The 20,000-nt window shown below is 41.8% G+C and overlaps 3 protein-coding genes across 7 annotated transcripts in view; 2 read left to right on the forward strand and 1 right to left on the reverse strand.

The window, feature by feature from the left end:
* The window catches only part of LOC147164203 (WD repeat-containing and planar cell polarity effector protein fritz homolog), a 38,385-nt gene extending 37,327 nt beyond the window's left edge, over nt 1-1,058 (reverse strand). Inside the window, exon 1 of the mRNA XM_086093522.1 lies at nt 440-1,058. Within this exon, the coding sequence (XP_085949648.1) occupies nt 440-516 (77 nt within the window). The 5' untranslated portion in view covers nt 517-1,058. The remainder of the gene's footprint in view (nt 1-439) is intronic.
* An 8,679-nt stretch (nt 1,059-9,737) lies between these two features.
* Nucleotides 9,738-13,719, forward strand: mdh1ab (malate dehydrogenase 1Ab, NAD (soluble)). 3 transcript variants are annotated; one of them, XM_086093399.1, is made up of 10 exons: nt 9,738-9,763; nt 10,188-10,290; nt 10,752-10,853; nt 11,189-11,285; nt 11,413-11,588; nt 11,666-11,788; nt 11,913-12,089; nt 12,493-12,606; nt 12,732-12,821; nt 13,126-13,719. In XM_086093399.1, the coding sequence occupies exons 2-10, from the start codon at nt 10,288-10,290 to the stop codon at nt 13,246-13,248; spliced, it is 1,005 nt and encodes a 334-aa protein (XP_085949525.1). In that variant the 5' UTR covers nt 9,738-9,763; nt 10,188-10,287; the 3' UTR covers nt 13,249-13,719. The 3 variants fall into 3 exon arrangements, with proteins under 3 accessions (XP_085949525.1, XP_085949526.1, XP_085949527.1); XM_086093400.1 differs by lacking the exon at nt 9,738-9,763 and adding an exon at nt 10,046-10,077; XM_086093401.1 differs by lacking the exon at nt 9,738-9,763 and having other exon boundaries at nt 10,085-10,290; nt 10,755-10,853.
* Nucleotides 13,720-15,014: 1,295 nt separating this feature from the next.
* ugp2b (UDP-glucose pyrophosphorylase 2b) overlaps nt 15,015-20,000 on the forward strand; it is a 23,334-nt gene continuing 18,348 nt past the window's right edge. The window contains exons 1-3 of one of the 3 annotated variants that reach the window (XM_086092364.1): nt 15,021-15,165; nt 15,736-15,929; nt 19,275-19,402. In XM_086092364.1, the coding sequence (XP_085948490.1) occupies nt 15,911-15,929; nt 19,275-19,402 (147 nt within the window). In that variant the 5' untranslated portion in view covers nt 15,021-15,165; nt 15,736-15,910. Of the gene's footprint in view, nt 15,166-15,501; nt 15,638-15,735; nt 15,930-19,274; nt 19,403-20,000 lie in introns of those variants that run through there. The other 2 variants (XM_086092365.1, XM_086092367.1) reach the window with 2 other exon arrangements.

The raw sequence follows: 20,000 nt of genomic DNA on the forward strand, positions 1-20,000 counted from the left end.
CGAGCACCTGAGGCGACACAGAACTCGTCTCGTTTGACAACAGAGAGGACGACGTCAAGTGTGAGGCCTGGCAGCGGCGTATACGCTTACAGGCTACGCTGCGGCGTATCTTCGTTTTGACAGGAGGAAGGGCAAAGTGGCGCCAGGCAGCGGGACCAGAGCCTTTCAGTGTCGCGGGAGCCCAATCAGAATAGAAGTGATGGACAGCTAGAACAAAATGAGGCAAAGGTAATACTGCTCAGCAGAGATCATGGGTACAGTCACTCTGTATGCATGTGTGTTTCACAAGACACGTCAATCAACAGCAGAAGGAATCTGCTCTGACATGGCCTCAGGGCAAGTTGTGTGAGTGAGAGTGACCGTGTGCGTGCGTGCGTGCGTGCATGCGTGCGTGCGTGCGTGAGAGAGAGAGACAGAGCAACAGAAAGAAGTCACTCACCGAAAGTGGCATTCCAGGTCAAAGGGGCATGCAGGGGTAAAGAGTTCAGATGTCAAAACTGAGCTTTCTTCCCACATCAGCTGGCCAAATTGTTTTGTTTCTTAGGTCAGCAAGTTGCATAACAGGACAAAAGACTTCTCCAGCTTGGATAAAAGGTGAGAATTCTGTCAATTATACATATATCTTGTTGCATTTAACCGATGCATTTAACCGATTGATGTCCTGGAAAGCACTTTAAACTTTATTGTGATTAATAGGCGTGCACCGATCACAATTTTCTGGCCAATCACCGATCTTTGATCTTTTAAAAAGTCTGACCTGCCGATCACAATTTTCTCCATAACAAGTAGCATACAACTTCAGAGTTTCAATCTTATTTTATTGGAAAACATTGAACAAGATCTGTAAAATAATACGGGTTGTTTTAATTGCAAATTAAGTTGTTCTCCCAAATAAAATTGAAAAACCTATTAGTCATCTCAGCAGAAGAGGACAGTGGTTGACTTTTTTAGACCTGTTAGGATGGAGATGAGATCGGTGGAAAAGATTGGTTTATATTTAAAGAATTGGCAGATCACCCATCCCCCAAAATTAAGAAAATTTGGGCCAATAAATCATCCAGCTGATTGATTGGTGCATCCCTAATGATCAATATTATTGTCATTTTTCTACACAAAGGCACCTCGTATTGCCTTTCCTAATTAATTATTAGGGATTAATAATACTGAACAAGAAACTGGAATCACAAGAAAAAAATCAATAAGATAAGTAACAGTATATAATTTATACAGTAAAGTAAAATAAATACATTTTAGAAGAAAAACTTAAAACAGTAATATTAGCATGAATTAGATAATTGCCGTACAGTATCTCAATACTTTGTTTTAAAAAAAATTGTTTTGTTTATCTGAATTACAAAAAGAAAAAATACAGTGTTGTTGAGGGACTTTTATTGTTTATGTTTGCAGGATATTAGTATTTCACCCTAACTATACTATTGACCCCTGTAATGTGTACATTTTCCCGCGAATAAAGGATTATCTCATGAATTTGACTAATTCTTCCAAGAAAAAGTCCAAACACCTTTAAACATGATCTTGTGGCCCGAGTGAGCAAAGAAAAGCAGGCAAGGAAGGAAGGAGGAGGCCGCCGAGATGAGGAGGCTTTTTTAAGCGCAAGTGTAAACGTCATTAGAGGAGCTAATGGAGGGAAGAAGGTGGGGAAAAAAGGGAAACTCACTCCAGCAGAGGTATTTACCCAACGCCTGGAGCAGAAAGGCAAACACAGCCTCAGTAATGACTGATAAAGAAAATGTGTTGGGGGGGGGGGGGGGGGGCTGATGTAGAGGAAGAAAAAGTGAGGAAGACATCCTGCTTGATCATGCCTTCAACGTGTTTTTAACCATCCAAATCATTCTGAACATTTGCACACTCGAGCTGTAACGCTTGTATCTGCCCCTGCGGCGGCGCCCAAGGGCACGAAAGGCAATATTTCCACAGCAGCTGCACAATTGTTGGACCGGTTGGCTTCAAAGAGATTCTGGGCCGCAATATGCCTCGGTGGTGCTGCTACCCTGTCGCTGGTGAGGTGACTCATGTCACACTGACATGGTGGGGTTTTGTTTACGCGGCTAGACTTTCAGATCCTAAAGCCGCTTTCTGCCCCGTGGTTCGCCCCTCACCTTTTGACCACAGGCCGATCATATACGTGGAGTCACATTAAAAATACAGCATCTGGACACACACCAGATCTTAATGACTCCATTATCTGCCATGCCCTATGTCTAGTGAACCAACAGGCCAAAAACAGCGTCAGTGTTTCACACAGATTTGAAATCTACTTGGGTGAGTGGACTCCGGTGGTGGGGATGAGAGGCGGGTTGGACGAAAGGTGGGTCTTAGTCTTATTACTACGTATCCTCTAGCCTCACGATCCACAAGTGAGTGACGGTGAACTAACGTTACATACGGTATATCCTGTCGCGACACGTTTTTTTTCTTTTTTAATATATTTTTGATAAATTTTCTTGAAAACTTTTTGGGTGGTGGCCAATTTACTTGGGTGGCCCGCCCAAGTATTAACATGGTGTGGGAAACACTGAGCGTACAATTTCCTGCACTCAATGATAGATTTTGAGGTGCACTACGGGCAATCTTGTGCAAATGCCAGCAAATGGTTCCCAAAAAACTGGAAGCAAACAATGATAAAAAAATCACTTCACCTGAAATACCGTCCGTGCACATAGACAACCTCAAGCTGACCGCCACCCATGCGGTCAACTTTCAACAAACACCTGTCAAAGGCTGTTGATGTTGAGGTCCTTTAAAGTTGCTGTCAGGCTTATAGAGCGGCCACGGATCCCGGCAGAAAAGAAAGGTCACGCCAAACGTCCCCTAGACTTCTTAACAGTCTTATTCACCCGTCATACGCTCACTCACGGGCTGTCTGTCACCTCCCAGACGAGGCCGTGACGCCACGGACACACCTCTGCGGGCAGCCACAGTCTTTCTGTCTCGCTCCACCTGTGACAGGTTGACACGGCGGCGAGTTGCCAGTCGATGGCGCTCAGAGAAAAAGGGCTCGCTTTCCTTTGCGACGACCTCTGAGATGGATTCCGGTGTCGTTATCACCCTCTCAAACCCCCGACTGAGGCATGCTGCCTTCTACAAGTAAATAAACAATCTTTTTCTCTACCTTGTCTACTCCCGGCAATGACCTGGCAGATGTCACTCATACTTAAGGAAAATACCTCATCTACCAAAAACAAACAAAAAAACATCCTAGATCTAAAATTTCATCTGGATTTTCCTCAAATTTAAACTACTGACAATGAAAATATGAAGGTTGAATCACGCATGCCCTTTTCATGACAAATGCTCCAAATGACTACCAAACTTTGACCCCATTTCCCACTGAACAGTATAGTTTGGTATGAATTTTTATACAAAGGTTCGTTCCACTAGTATTCGTTACCCCACTTGATGGTGGAATAGCAAGTCTGATCCAAACCATATTGCGGTAGATGATCCTTTATTTAAATAAAAAAGAACCATTTATCCATTTGTCCACCGAGGAACTAGGAAGTAGACCACTGACTAACAAACAGATGGAAACACAAACACGACAGACACACCACTCGTTTTTTCCCCCACATAGGTAGGTCCAAGGAGAAACCCCTATAAGTGTGAATGCTGCACTTCTATTCGGCACAAAAGCAGACCAGTGCTTCTATTCGTGGGACAAGTCTTGTCTTGTCAGGAGTGCTATCCTCTTCCCTTTGGAGCTGACAGCTGGGAGCTGTTTGACATCAGGAGCACATAGGTTCAAGTTTTTGCATTTCAACTATTAATCCTCAGCTGTACCCGACACTGTTAACGGGGCAATGGTTCAAGTAAAACGCTGGAAGTTGGGAAAAGCAGCAGGCGGGAATAAGAAATGATTGTTTGACTGACCTATTCAAGTTCCTGCTCATTTTACACTGTATGGGTCATTGTTACGTTCATGTACAGACAAAATGTACAGTACGTCACAAAGATCATGCCAATCATCATTAGTCTCAAGTTTTAACAACTGATATTTTGTTTCACTCAATTGTGCGGCTGCTGTGATTGACAAAGCTGACAAACAATTGCTACCGGATAAAACCTGTTTTCCACCCTTCTGTTATATCAAGATATTCTTGTTTGGCCGCTTCACAACATCATTTTATAATCTGAATGGGACCAATCAGCAGTGAGCTCAATTCGAACAACTGTCGTAAACTATACAGAAGATCATACATGGTCCCAAATGTCATGACTTAATAGACAGATAGAGCCTTTAATCTCAATTCCAAATTTGTCCATACTTTGTTTCTAATTATGCTCCCAGTACACAAAGAAATGCTCAGATTTCAATTTAAGACATTTCAAGCCCTTTGGGAATAGACAATATCAATTTATATTTGGGATGGTTCTGCTCATTTCAATCTCTACTTATTTGTCAAATTTCAAAGAATTCCTATGAGAGTTAACAATGTTCATGCATCTGTGACATTTTAAAAGTTTTTCAAGCTTTCAAGACGACGTCTCATTTTGTAATGACATGACAACCCTGTAGAACCCAAGATCCCTTTTCTTCTTTGAAAAATTATGAACTATGCATTAAATGACTGCTATAAGTCCACTGAACACCAAAATATCACGTTTTTCAATTATAACCCTTTATTCTCTAAATTAGGATTTGGGCAAAATTTTACCCTTTGGGATTTTAGGGGTATAATTTCCAAGAACCATAATAACAGACACTATCAATGCAAACTAGTCCCAGCCTTTTTCAAAAGGCTCTGGTCCATTATATGTTTTGCCATTTCAAACAAACAGTGTTGGCATTAGACTTGATTTGATAATTTCAGGATCCATAGCCTTTCTTGGACAGCTCTTTGTCAGTTATCAGGTTGCACTTCGACATGTGGTTATTTTTCTCAATTTCTGTGTATTAGATTCCCTTTGCCAGTAATTTCTCAATGAGGGGCATGCAGGTAAAGAAATTGTCAGCGAAAATCAGGAAAATTACTTTCTCTGCAAGCGATGGCTATGTAAAACTGGATCTGCAGATACCCTCACAGTCGAAAATATTGGAAAAAGTCTTCCCATTAGAGTAAAGCCGTTGTCCCAAAAGTCAATTTAGTTGATTGTTGTCCCTGTATCGTCCAAATAGCGAAGTAGTGACTTTTCAGACCCCTCTAGCAGTTTTATTTTTTTCTAAACACAAGCGAGTGTAATTCTCCCGCTAAGAAACAGACATGAGCGCAGTCACATTCACTATATTTTCTGTCGGTCAAGAAATTAGCCTGATGGAAAGCAATCATGGAGTCACTCGTGCTGAACATTACCAAAGACATTATATAGATTGCTAAAGCAGAGATTTATCAACATTTTGATAACTTTTGACGAGAGGTACGTATATGCTTCTTAACTCTTCAACAACAGACATAAGCACCAAAAAGACACCACCACCACAGTCCTAAATGTTGTGGAAATTCCTTCCAGAGTGTAAACTATTATACTGTAGCTGAGGAAGGACTTTCATTTTAGGATGCAACTGCGTCCCAATAGTTTTGTCCATTTAGTTGACTGTTTTGCCCTCATGCGTCACAACTTTCAATCCAAACTGGCACTTGTTTCTCTTCACACACCCATACATACGCTTAAGGTTGTCTAGGCGGGCCCACATCCCAAACGGCCTTGCTGTTGTCACGGCAACAAGCATTTATCCTGTCTAACATCTGCCGCGCGACCCCAGCCCGCCCGGATCGTGCTTTAATCCCCTCACGTAGCCGTGTTGCGGGGGAAAACATTCTTTCCTTTCTTTGGGGGAGCAGGGTGGGGATGATTGAGAGGGAGGGAAAGGGGCAGAGAGGGAAGACAAACGGGACGAGCCATGTTGCTGGTAACCTGCAGGCGAACGGATCACACAGCGTAGTCTGTTGCGTGGTCCCCTATACCTCACCTTCTCCTTCTCCCACAACCCACAACATTAGGGCTGTGCAGAGGGATGTGACAGCCAGCTTTCGTCAGTGACTTGCCATCGGCAGTCCAGTTGGATGGATTTGGGCTCTGGGGTTAATGAAAGGTCTGGCGAGCTGGCCTTGGTACAAAATCACTTTGATTCAGGCCGATTAGCACTAAAAATGTGGAAAAATATATAATTATCTGCAGTGGATCCCTTGGATAAACTATACTGTTGCTAGTAGGCATCCGGGAATCTACTGGTGTGTGACTTTACTAGTACTGCATATAAACATTACTAGTGTAGTAAGATAGTCTTTCTAATAGTGTCTTACTAGCAAGGACATCGATCGTACTAGTAAATGGACCTTAATCTGGACAATAAGGATATTGGAAGAAAAAAAATGCTCAACCAGCTCATGTAAAGTCATCATATAGCAGATTAGTATCCCCTAGCGGCTACTAAAAAAAAAACACTAGAAAAAAACCGTGAGAAAAAACAAACATTTAGGCCTAAAGTATACCTGTGAGGTCTAAAATTACAAGTTGGCATATTAAAAACAAGACTTGGTAATATTCTGATAAGCATCTCCTCCAGGGACGAGATCTATTCTGCAGTGAAGAAAATGAAGATGCCGCTCCGTCATCGGCGGCTATGGAATATGCATTTGTCTTAATATGGAGTTTGATGCCATCAAAAGCCATTTCACGGACCATTTGCTTATGCAAACACCTCTGGAAGACAGACAGCGAGAGAGAGGGAGTGCGGTAGAGGCTCACTTGGAAGGAAAAACACATTTCCAGCATGCTACCGTGTGTGTGGGCGTGTGTGTGGGCGTGTGTGTGTGCGTGTGCGTGTGTGTGTGTGTGTGTTAGAAAAGTTAATTGAATAGTTATGCATAAGTGCCAAGAAGTTACTTGGTGTGTTTGCAGAGGCCTGCGTTCTCTCAGATTGTCAACATGGACACCATTTTCCCTCCCACATACATACGAGAGATACTACGCTTAGGGAAAAACTGCTCAGATTTTATCCAAAGACAGCAAATGAGGGGCTCTAATCAAATGGGACCTCCACCATGGCCAAGAAAGCAGACTTTGGATCAGCACCAAACACATATACAGTACACAACTTCTTGGTCTTTGGGCGAGAGGTGTGGGTACACCCTGGACTAGTGGCCAGCCAATCACAGATCCAAGAAAATTACTTAAAGACCCTGTAAAGTGAATTCAGGGGGGGGTTCTCTCAATACTGTATATTGTACATGTTTGAAAATAATTGCTGAAAATAATTGAGCACTATGTAGAAGTCAAGTGCGGTGAGTTAGCATTAAACCGGTTTTCATTAGCTATTAGCTCAAGCCCATTAGCTCACAAGCTAGTTGATGGCTAGCACGGCAGCGCCTCTCATTCCAACGTAGAAAGCCCCGTTTTAAAATAAATTATTATTCAAATTTGGCAGGGCTGGTAACAACAGTCTTTTTTATTTTGTGTCGGATTTACAAGTAATTTTATGTATTAACTAGTTTTTGTTTTTTTTGTCCTGAACATTTGTACATTCATTCAGACTTGCCTCGGAATTTTATGGCTTATGTGTTGGCCCGCATCCAACACCTTCAAAGTCTTTGAAGATAATTAGGGTTTTGTAAAATTAAGACAATTAACCAACGGAGATTAAAACACAACATTCTTGGTAGGCGCAATCGCAGTGAAAGCAACTTTTTGAATCATGTGCACTAATAGCAAGGCTCCTCAATTACCAGCTTCTTTAATCAATCAATCTTTTACTTGCACTCTGTTATACTTTTATTTCTGTATGTAGTTTTTAAATGTCTTTAGTTCTTTGTTTTGAAATTCTTTTAAATATGGAACTTTTATTCATGTAAAACACAAGAGTTACCTTGTGTATGAAATGTGCTTGCTATAAGCTGCCTTGCCTTTAAAAAAAAAAGAGGGGATAAGGAAGGTCCAAAACACCATTCAAAAGAAAATACCTCAAACCAATCTTCTGGGATCATGCCTGACAGGACATCAGTGCTTATCTACAACAGTCCAGTTAATAGTGCCGACTGTGGTCCTGCACTGACACCTAGTGGGATATTAACGTGAGACTGGAGGCCCAATTTTAACACCAGAGCAACTGTGCAATGGAGGACAAAAATCCTCCATTTTAGACAGGGACATGACAGTAATGTTGAGAACCACTATGCTACATAGGCGGGGATGTGGAAACTGCAATCTGGTCACGTCTGCTGGAACATAGAGACACCATAGTCTAGCGGAGCAGATAAAAAGGTGATGCTGGGTGTCCTCCTGGTTATAATACAGTATCTGACTCCTCCGGCTGTCGACGTGACGGGGGTCTCGCTCAGGTGCACCCTTCAGGGCCAAGTGGAGGAACAGAATAGGATAGGTGATAAAGAAAAGAAAAAGGTGGCAAGAGGAGGGAGGTGAAAGGACAAAGGAGGTAAAGAGGAGGTGGAATGAGGAGAATAAAGCGAGCAACGTTCCAGAATCCTTGGCTGAACCAACGCCACTTCTGAGTGGCTCCAAGGGACAAAAGAGACCCCTCGCTGTTTTTTTTTTTTTTTTTTATAGAAAAGACAAAGATGAGGAGGCCAGAGAGGCAATCCGGTACCAGGTTCTATCACGCCAAGGCTGCTGTTTTTGTGAGAAGTCTAATCCTCACACATAACTACTGTATGGTAAATGTTCAATTAAAAGCCTCATAGGCATTAAAAACTGCAACAACAACAAAATAATACAAAAAAACCCACCTGCAAGCGTATCCTTTTGAAATCATCTACTCATTCAAAACTCTTTTCAAACACAAAATTACAATGTACATTGTTGCCTTGAGATATGAGTTTCCTTCGTTCCATGACCATACCCTTAACTCAAACATTTGTATTATCTTTCCCAAATTAAATGAATGGAAATAGCGTTAATCTTGGAAAATATCACTCCATAATTTTGTACTTTATAAAGACAAACTGTAATGACATAATTAAATAGAATGTTAAGAATTAAACTGTTTTTTTTCTTTTTCTTTGCTTTAATTCAAGTGCTAGCCTTGGCCACCTGGGAGAAGTATGATAAAGGCATACAGATATACTTTACATGGAGAGAGACATCGCAGTAACATCATCAGTAACATTAGTTATTCTTCTCAGAAGAAAGAAAGAATATATGTCTGTGAGTAAGGTTGTCTGTTTGGATTTTGTACAAAATGTATGCAGTGTCTTTCTCTGTGTTCTCTGGTCATGCATGTGGCAGGAATACAAAGATGCATGGTTTTGAATCGTGTTATTTAAGTGATTTTGGCGTGGACGGGAATACTTCCTCACACCACATTGCCTTGACATATACATTCAAAATGTAACAGAGCATTTTTATTGCTGCGTGGACCTAAAGACCTCAGTAAATTGAAAAGGCAAACAAATATTAACAATGCTCACCTGGCAGGTCCTCTCAAAAAGCCAAACCAAGATGGCAACAACACCTGGCCCGATGACAGGCCCGCTGATGTCAACAGCAACAATAAAATCACTGCAAATAAAGACACAGAAATCAATTGCATGCCCAGTCACCGAATCAACTCTGTTCTGTTCTTATTTGTGACGATTGGTCCACGGACGTTAAGTGTTTCATATGCAAGAAACATACAACAAAATAAGTTAGGTTACACTTACAAACAGAAGTGAGTAAAGTTTCTAAACCGGTGGTTATATATCGTGCTTATCAGGACGTCTTATCACGTCTACGGAAGTAGCGTCTTCTTTTAGGTGCTCCGTGCTTCACGCCAACGACTGTCCAACTTGAGCGGAGTTCATTCACAGTGAGTGTATTGTATACTGTCATCACACGTTACATCAAACGTCGTTTAAACGACCCGCTACATCAGTTAACATGTAAACTTAAACCGTGTGGACGTCGAACGCCGCACTATCCACTGTAGCTAGCAAAACACGACAGGACTCACGCTGTCTAATTGCTATAATAATTAATTAGTTTCCACGTTGCTAAACGCTAACTGCTGCGTCGTGTGACGTCGCTAGGCAACAAGCCGTGCTAACAGGCGAGACTTACAGAATCAGCGGCCGTTGGGCTTAAACTGGCGGCTATCTTCATGGCGGCGCGTAACATACGTTAGTAAGTGTCTTCCATACGCTAGTTGTTGCAACACGCGTCACTTGCTGTGGCTGCTTAAAAAAACCTTCATAAAGCCTACCATGGAAAAACAATACAACTACACTTCCCAGGTTCTTTCGAGATTCTGAGCGTGAGCGCTCCAACTCTCGCGAGTTGTTTTACGGTGGCGAATGACCTACCACCGGGTCGACTAACTCTGCTGTCGACAACATGGTGAGTATACACGTCTACTACCGATTAGATGTTCTTATTTATCCTGTATCGACGTAGAACGTAAGTTTTAACAGTGATTGCTTGAATTCATGATTTGAAAAAAAGTGATTTCAAACTATTTACACGTATGACTTTAATTATGTAACACCAGTCAGGCTGGACATTGAATGGCAGACCGCCATGTTACTAGTTGAATCTTCTTGGTTGGAAGTTTTCAAGAAATTGTAACGTGAATGTTAACTGTTGAGGTTTAGTTTTGTTGTTCTTTAATATGATATATGTAAAGGATAGCTCACAGTGTCTATATTTGAAGTGACCTGATTCAAGTTAATCCTGCGTAACCGAGAATGTCGACAACACCCTATTCAAGTGTGCTACCTCCTGCCTACCTACCCTTGTGTGTGAAATCAATGCTAATTGTACTAACGTCTATGTTCTCTGCCTTGTTCCCACCCATTTAGCAGTCTGAGCCAATTAGAGTTCTGGTGACTGGCGCAGCAGGGCAGATTGCCTACTCGCTGTTGTTCAGCATTGCCAAAGGAGATGTCTTTGGCAAAGATCAGGTAAAGGAATGCATGTAATCACTCGTGCTCTCCATATCTTATTAAGGGGCGTCACAAGACAGACACACCTGTCAGAAAATGGCTGTGTGGGGCGCTTTGACAAGCAGTTGCGCCTGCGAGAATTGATCAACTTGCACATGGGAGGATTGTCCTTGAAGCCTGGTGAAATGGATCCAGTGCCAAGCACCTAGGGCTGTAATTTAAAACCACTTGTTAGAAATGCGCTGCACTCCCTTGGCATTGCTCACAGGCTTTCAGAGTCCAATCCAAAGTAGTCTTTATTTCTTACGTGGCATAATTTTAGTCTTCCATTTGTTTCCTGTCTTTCATACCAGCCCCTCACACTCCTCCTCCTGGATATCATGCCCATGATGCCTGTTTTGGAAGGTGTTGTCATGGAACTGCAGGACTGTGCCCTCCCTCTTCTGAGAGGTGACCGTTTACTACAGTAAATTATTTGTGGATTTTCACTTTTCGTAGCAGGGCTTGGTCCCTACCCCACACTTTGGTATAATAATACACATCAGTTGATTCATGCTGAGATTCTCCTCCCCTGCAGAAATTGTGGCCACTGACAAGGTGGAAGTGGCCTTCAAGGACCTGGATGCCGCCATATTGGTGGGCTCCATGCCCAGGAGGGAGGGAATGGAGAGGAAGGACCTGCTCAAAGCCAATGTGGCCATCTTCGAGACGCAAGGAAAGGCCCTAGACAAGTACGCCAAGAAGACTGTCAAGGTATTAACACGAGGAAGTGCTCAGTTATGCATTTTTGGATGTCTTTGACACATGAGAGCTAATTGTGATACTTTCAGGTTCTGGTGGTCGGAAACCCAGCTAACACCAACTGTCTGATTGCAATGAAGTCTGCTCCCTCCATTCCCAAGGAGAACTTCTCGTGCCTCACCCGCCTCGATCATAACAGGGCTCGCTCTCAGGTCTCTGCAGGTTTCTACTTCCTGTTACTATTCGATAAATGTTGATATGCAAAGTAACTTTCTGACTTCCCAATTGTATGTAAGGCTGCCTGTAACACACTCACTCTGTGTGTGCGTCCCTTAGGTTGCAATGCGTTGCTGCATCCCAGCCACCCATGTCAAGAACGTAATCATCTGGGGTAACCACTCGTCCACGCAATACCCGGATGTGCACCACTGCAAGGTCAACATGTCCGGCAGCGAAATGGCCTGTTTTGATGCCGTCAAGGACGAGGCCTGGCTCAAAGGCGACTTCATCACCGTGAGCAAACCATTGTAGTGATTTAATTCTCACAAGGCTGCAAATCACCATCTGTACAGGACATAATCTAATCACATCATTCCCATCCACAACCATGGAAAAAGCTTAGAGATGTGCATTACATTTAGAAAACCTTGTATATGTGTTTTTTAAATGTTTTTTTATTTAGCATTTTCAGTATTAAGTAGCAAAGTACAAAAAAGAAAGAGCTGACAGTCCAGAAACTTTACCTCTTGCTTGTTTTTGCCAAGTGATGGATGATGTTCCACCTGGTCAAAGTTATCTAAAAAGTCAGTTTTGAGTGACAGAATGCATAGGGGAAAATCATTTTGTGTCCAAATCTTTGTTTGTGTGGCCACGTCTCAGTGCTTGTGTTAATGTCGTCCATGTTGCCGTGCTGCAGACGGTGCAGCAGAGAGGCGCTGCTGTCATCAAAGCCAGGAAGCTGTCCAGCGCCATGTCTGCAGCCAAGGCCATCTGCGACCACATGAAGGACATCTGGTTCGGCACCCCGGAGGTAAACCGGCGTCTCCATCCATTATTTTGCTATTTTTTACCCTGTGTGGGATGTAGGCAAGTATACCCACACAATCAAAATTTTAAGGGACTCTTCTAAACAAGTTTGTGCTTCTTTTCATCCAGGGCGAGTTCATTTCCATGGGTGTGAACTCCTCAGGCAACACCTACAAAGTTCCAAATGACCTCATCTACTCCTTCCCTGTCCAGATCAAGGTTAGCATGCTAACATACATTGGAGTTGTCTGACTATAATACTGTGCTTCACTGCTTACCCACCTTTGGTGTAGATACTTTAGCTCAGGGATGGGCAACTGGCGGTCTTGGGGACATATGTGGCCTGCACCGCACACTAAGTGGCCCCTCGGTTAATTTACTCGCCACCCCAAAAACAATTTCATTTCTTTTTTCCCCTCAGTTTTTTTTTAAAGCAATTTTTTGGGGAGGGGTTTTGCTACTCCTGTACTTGGGATGTTTCAGCTGATGCTGTAATTAACATACTGTCTCTTCCTCTCATCAGAACAAGTCCTGGAAAATAGTGGAAGGTCTGGCCATCAATGACTTTTCCAAGGCCAAGATGGAGGCCACAGCCACAGAGCTAATAGAGGAGAGGGATACAGCGCTGGATTTCCTGTCCAAGTGACTACGTTTAGACGCCCGTCTGTGACAAAGCGCTCCCTACAATGTTCTTGTATACTCTTTTGTGTGAATGTGTAAGAGATGTAGTGTGTGTTTTCTTGTGACTTTGGGGAAAAAAACTGGAACGCTTTGGTACTACAATAGATCCAAAGAGCACTTAGTTGAAGGTATGCACATTTGCAATTTTGAAGGGTAGCACAAGAGCTTCACTAATTTTTTTGGTTCTTTGACTTCTGGGTTATATCATACTCCCTCATAAAGGGCATAAACATCCTGGTTTCTCTGAACAGTGCTGTCTAATTCATTATACCTTTAATCATAAACAAGTGCACTCCAATGTGAGCGTTAGGTCCATATAATTTGTCACTTGTGACTTGTCATTTCACTTTGTTACATGTACTTAATTGGTAAAAAAAAAAAAAAAGCACACTTAAATCCTAACTTCATGCTGTAACAATAAAAGACTTGAACAGTATTGGGCTGGATTCAATGAGTACTGAATTACAATTAACAATGTGTGTATATATTTTTACCAATAACTTGTTTTTTAATGGACAAATATTTTATTTACAATCTTTGGATTGATGCCATTTTATTTGACGGCTGATATTAAATTACTGACACGACAAAGGGTATATTGTTTTCTCAATATCTAAGCATATGTAGTAATAAAAAAAAAGATGCTTATAATTTCCTCCTGTGGCGTCACCACAAAAAAATAAAAAGATTAGTCAAACTCCACAATAAAAAACCTTTGACTGCTCCCTGAACTGAAGTCTCCAGATTTGCTGACATCTTGCTTTATGTATGTGGCCGTCAAAGCATGAAATCATGCAAGTCTTGCTGTCTTTTGAAAGATGATCTAACATGAATGCGTATAGTAGACTACATAAACTGGACCAGGCAAGTCTGCACATGAATGGTCCGTTTATTTAAAACACACAAGACAAGAACTTTTTATACAACCTCATGGTCGACAGCAGCATAATTAATAAATACCATTGTGCGGTGCAATATAAACATGACCCCAGGGTGGGGCAGGATTTGCCTACTTTTTCCAAGTATAATATTTGTACTGTAGTTTAGTATGACGATAGTTGACGTCACCAAACGGACTCAATTGTGTCAGCTCCAATATAAAATAATGTTGTCGAGCTGGTTAAGTGCTTATAATATCTGGAAATGACAGTACAGTATATGGATGACAAATTACTGACAGACCTCAAAGGGTTATTTTTTCCTCAATATCTAAGCATCTTTTTTTTTATTACTACATATGCTTAGATATTGAGAAAAAAATAACCCTTTGTCGTCTGTCAGTAATTTAATATCAGCCTTCCATTACCGTCAAATAAAATGGCATCAATCCAAAGATTGTAAATAAAATATTTGTCCATTAAAAAACAAAAGCCGAAAATGTCTTTCGTTGTGTCACAAACTCATTGGCGCTTGGAAAATACAGCACAGAAACGTCGCACTCCAATTCGTTCTTGAAATGTCTTCGTTCCTGCTTCGCACAAACCCATTGGCGCTTGGCGCAGATGTCATACGAACACCACGCTCTGATTGGCTTTGTCTGACGCTGACAGCCTCCATATCGTTCCTGTTCGAAATGTCACTTTAGAGAGGAAAAAAAACCTCATCTATTTCTCTCCCAACACAACACAAGTTCCGTCGTATTTTCACTTATTTATTTAAACACAGACAGACAGCACGGTGTGTTCATGTGTAAACGCCAACTAGAGGAAATAAAAATGTGTGTGTGTGTGTGTGTGTGTGTGTGCGCGCGCGCGTGTGCGTGTGTGTGTGTGTGGGTAGGTGTGTGCGTGTGTCCCCTCTGCGGGGAGTTGCTTGCTGTTGTCCCTTTCGAACCGCTGGACCGGGCCGACCCCATCGACCGCCGGCATCCTGTGGCCAATCGGTAAGACTAACACTACCGGTTTTGTTCACGTTTTATTATATATTTTTTTAACACGTAGCTGGCTAGCTAGCTTAACCCATAAAGGTTTTCTTTCCTCGGGGGCTCATTTAGCCTCAGTAGTTCCTCTTCTCCGCGGTGCGTTCATGGCACCTTCGTTTTTCGGAATCGTCACTTGTTCGGGGAGCGCATCGCCTACGTGCTGCGTTTGCAGTCTTCGTACATTTGCTTTTGTAAAGTCCCGTTAGCTACGACGGGTAGATGGGAATGTTCTCCGCGGTGGGGTTAATAATTAACGTGGGTGCGTGTGTTTGCGATGTTAAAAAAACAAAAGCGGGAAAATATCTCCGCAATAATGTGGTCGTAAAATCCCAAGCAGCGTTGAAGGGGAGGAGGAGAAGGAGGATAAAACCTGGTAGAGGTTATAAATCACAGCCAGGACTTGTGACGTGGGTTTACGCGGGGGGAGGCAAGGGTAAAAACGGTTTGTGGGACTACATTGCATTTGGCGGCTTTGCAGTGAGATAAGTGCGAATGTGTCCTTGTTTTTTTGCTCCTTGTTTTATGACTTAGACGGGATGTCCTATTCTCTGGAACTTCGCTGGTGTTTGGAAGCTCACTGCATGAATGGACAGTCAGCACTCAGCCCAGGAAACTTTTCTGCACCACGGAATGACACTTTGGAATTAACTGGCAATTGTTACAGGTTTTATTCATCTTAACATCTTATTACCTGACTGATTTAAACATGGCCCTTTATGTGGAAGGTAAGGAACGTTTGTACTTTAAATAGACTTATTTTGTGGATAAAAAAACCCAAACAATTTTCTCTATGTCCCAATGAGATGAGCCTCAATTGAGACATTTTTTTAAATTAAATTAGGCAACATTTATTTTGTGAATTAAGCAAATTAAGGCACTAAAACATGAACCGCTAATGTAGGCATCTGATCTCAAACCTGCGGACCGGGGGCCATCTGCTGCCTGCAGGATGATATTTTGCAGCCCCCTACCTGAAATCAGTTTTGTGTTAATGTGGCCCCAATGTTTTTGTTTTGTTTTGCTGTGTTGTTGTCCTGGGCCTTTTTTCCCCAAACACTTATGGGCTATGGCTACCATAACTCGGGCTCATGACAGCGTTTTGCAAAATGTAATTCTGAAGTCCAAGGTGGACGGAGAAGATATCCTGCCACTCAGTCCCAGTCATGTCTTTATGTATTTTTCAAAACCTGCCAGGAAGAGAAAAGTTAGCGATGAGAACAGCCGATTTCAAGAAAACAGGAGATGGAATGTTTTTTTTTAGCAGAGAGGCACATTACTCAACTAGATATGCTGAGGACTATGCAAGTACCATGTAGATAAGAAAGAGGACGAGGTCGCAAGCAAATTTGTATGGGTTTTCTCGCCTTGTAAAGTCAAACCAATTCTAAATGATTAAGTATTGTAAAACAGTCAAATGCTCTGCCTGTAAAAGATCATGTATTTATCTGTCTGTGGCTTTCACGCAAACCCAAAAAGAAACCAATCGGCGCAATTCCAAAAGAAATTCAGAAGCCACCGTTTCACGCAAACAGCCTGCAAAGTTACCACCTCATAGCTGTAGCAATTTATATATTTATTAGCTTATGGCTTTCACACAAAACCCAGCGAGAGAGAAAAAATGTTGCAAGTCTCCTAGAAATGCCAGTGTGAAAGCTATATTATTGCCTCTTTCGTGTAGAAATCCCACAAAGCTGCCACCTCACAATTTGAGTAGAATCTTTAATTTTTTTCCTTCTAGGCCTTCACACAGAACCCAGTGAAAAAAAACCACATTGCTACAATTCCCCAAAATAATGCACAACTCGTAACCTCTTTCACACACAGATCTTGCAAAATTGCAGCACAGGATAGTAAAAGACCGAATGATGCTGTGAAGTGGTTAAAATGTAAAAGTTCCTTGAAGCTTTTTATTTTTTGATTCCAAACTCAAAGGATATCTATTGTGACTTGAATGAAGACCAACTGCAAAGTGTCTCACTTCTCTCTAATACGCCAGAAGCGGATGTCATGACATCTTACTCGTCACTTTCACCCTCCTAACATTTGTTTTCTGTTAGCACTTTTTGTCAGAATTTGCTTCTAAGTGCGAAAAAAAGGACACTGCTTAAAATAATATTCATAAAAGTCAGCTATGTGAACAACTATCTCCAATCAGAGAAAGAAGAGGCAGCATTTATTATCCTGTGCCTTTCACACAGAATGCAACAGTGTGATATTATCGTGTCTGTTGCTTTCAACATCTTCAGAGTCATGTTCAACTTGACGCTTGGCATTGTGCTCGGTGATATAAGTAAGTTTTCCAGGCAGCTGGTGTACCCTGGAAATGGGCCACAAAGTCCCATGTGTAGAGTTCCTGTGCTGCCAAAGGAGATTTGGTTCGGGATATTGCAGCGACAATGTCACGGCACCCCGCAATCATGTCATTTGGTGACGTGAGCATCGAGAGCCCCAAAGTGGGACATATAAAATACTCATTGGACATTTGTTTTCAACGCAAAAGGGCGGGAACAGTGAGAAACGTTGCAGTCCTTTCCCAGCATTGCGGAATACCGTCCCGACGGAGTCTTGTGTGAATTGTGAAGTGCATATTCTTGTTGGATGGCTTTCACCACAACACGATGGGAGACATGAGAAATTAAACATCCTATTCCAGGAATTTCATAATATTGTCCCACGTCTGGTACTACCTTTGTAGGTGCAAAATTGCTGGATTTTAACGGTTTAAGTTGCATAAGTGTACTTCCTGTCATGTCTCTTCATGTTAGTGTTAACATTGTACAGTGTCTGTTCAGCTTTAATGCTGACAAGCTGGACAATGTTCCTTCCAAGTGTTCTCACATGCATGAAATGATTCATTAATCGTGATTAATCTCATGAGTCATTCTTCCCCAAATGTGTATGATGTTCTTCCTCAACGTGATCAGAACACGAGGATGTTTCTGCCAAAAGCGTCAGTAACATCTTGTTTCCAGATGTAACTGTTTTGTTGTTCTATTGGATCACATCAGTGTCTCTTGCAATTTGCTGAATCAACCATGATGATGGTTTGAAGTTTTGTCTGACTTGTGAGGCATGAGAAAATCTTTAGACTTTTGAGGCACATTTTTACAGGAAATGTAAAATCCAAATATTTTGAGGCAATGTTGTTTGGATTTTTTTAATTTGAAGTTGGAATTCACTCGAATGATCAGGCAGCTTTCTTTTATTTGTTTCAGCCAACCATTCGCTATTAGGTGAAAAACACACAAAAATACAGATTAAATTCCACATACACACACACACAATACCTATAAATTACCTTAATTTAACTACTCAACCAATTCTTCTATATTTAAATGCTTGCTTTAACCTGAAACACATTTTTATTGCTAGATTCAATTACAGACACATTTACACAAACCGTGATCTATACTAAACACTCAAACAGTGAATGAATTATGTAAATATAAAATGAAAAATCACACATTTCAATAAAATAAATCCTGTGACTAACATTTCATAACCAAACATTTTAAGATTGAAAACCAATGAATGGGCTCAATAACAATGCCACTCCCTCTTTTAAACATACAACCCCACCACATTGCATTTTATCAAAGATAAACAATAGTTAGTCAGACATACAACTTGCTGAATCAAATGTCTCTAAACGCTGCCCTTCCGGCTGCCCTGTTTTAGAGTAGTTTGTTTGTGAGCATGAGAGTTCAGACCTGAAGGCAAGCACCCTTTTTGTGCTGCTACCTGCTGCTTAATTTCAAATTAGTTCCACCTGTGACAGGTGTCGCCTTTAAAAGGTCAGGCAGTGCGCTTGTCCTTCCAGGTCACTGTAGTTCCGGCCATTTTTGTAGTTCTTTCAACAGCCCTTTGTCAACTGTCAGTTTGGCTTGACAGTAGTAGTTGGCATTCACATTAACAGTGTCAAACAATTCTAATTTTTTAAATCATTCAATGTCTTTTACCTCTGTTCGATGTTATTGTTTCACTGGGACATGTTTGGCTTGTTCAATCCCCGTCAAATATGATCAGTTAAATCTCACCGTAACTTTTAAAACTCTCCCGTCCATGTGCAGGTCTGAGGAAAGGCGTGCTCAACGGAGGGATGTCTCATTTCCAGGAAATGATGCGGCAGCAGCTGGAGAGCTCCATTCACAGCGAGATGGAGAAGCTGCTGGACACCACTTCGGGCGCAGAGAGAGAGGTAACATCTCCACCTCGCACGCACCCCCACCTTTTCACTCTCGCCCAGCATCTGGTTGCGATTTGTAGGGCGGAGCGGTCGCCGGGAAAACGCACATGAGTGACACATACTGTGTAGCAGTGCCAATGAGGGTTCCGCCTGCTTACTAACATGTACTTTAAGCATGTGTGTTGAGGGCGGGGCTACACAAGGAACGGTATGTGCGAGGTCTTCAAGAGTTATATAGTCACTTCCGGACTGATGCAAAACCGAACTGGGCGTTTGTAATACACTCTTTGATACTGACTCACATTTATTGCTACGTGAATTGGCAGTAATGTTATTCATTGTGAAAAAATGATCACAGCAAAATCCTGTGATAGCGCGAAAAATCCATGATGAAATATTTACAATTTAAAAATCTGTGATACAGTGAACCGCAATATGGCAAGGGATCACTGTATATAGACAGGATCTAAAGGGGAAGTCAACCCAAAAAAAGACTATTGACGATAATATGTTCTATGCAGCCCCTCTCGTCTAAATACAGTATTTTGGTTAATATTGCGTTAGTGGAATATGAATTAAGCAGCAAAATCCAGCAGTTTTTATCAATATC

Source organism: Leptonotus elevatus, chromosome 13, assembly GCF_054856555.1.
Source record: "Leptonotus elevatus isolate MCC_2025b chromosome 13, RoL_Lele_1.0, whole genome shotgun sequence".
NCBI classification, from domain to species: Eukaryota; Metazoa; Chordata; class Actinopteri; order Syngnathiformes; family Syngnathidae; genus Leptonotus; species Leptonotus elevatus.

What these genes read in the sequence shown, in the direction of transcription:
- mdh1ab (XM_086093399.1), top strand. An exon ending in TGCCCTCCCTCTTCTGAGAG is followed by an intron (nt 11,286 to 11,412) that starts GTGACCGTTTAC and finishes CCTCCCCTGCAG; the next exon opens with AAATTGTGGCCACTGACAAG. An exon ending in ACGCCAAGAAGACTGTCAAG is followed by an intron (nt 11,589 to 11,665) that starts GTATTAACACGA and finishes TGATACTTTCAG; the next exon opens with GTTCTGGTGGTCGGAAACCC.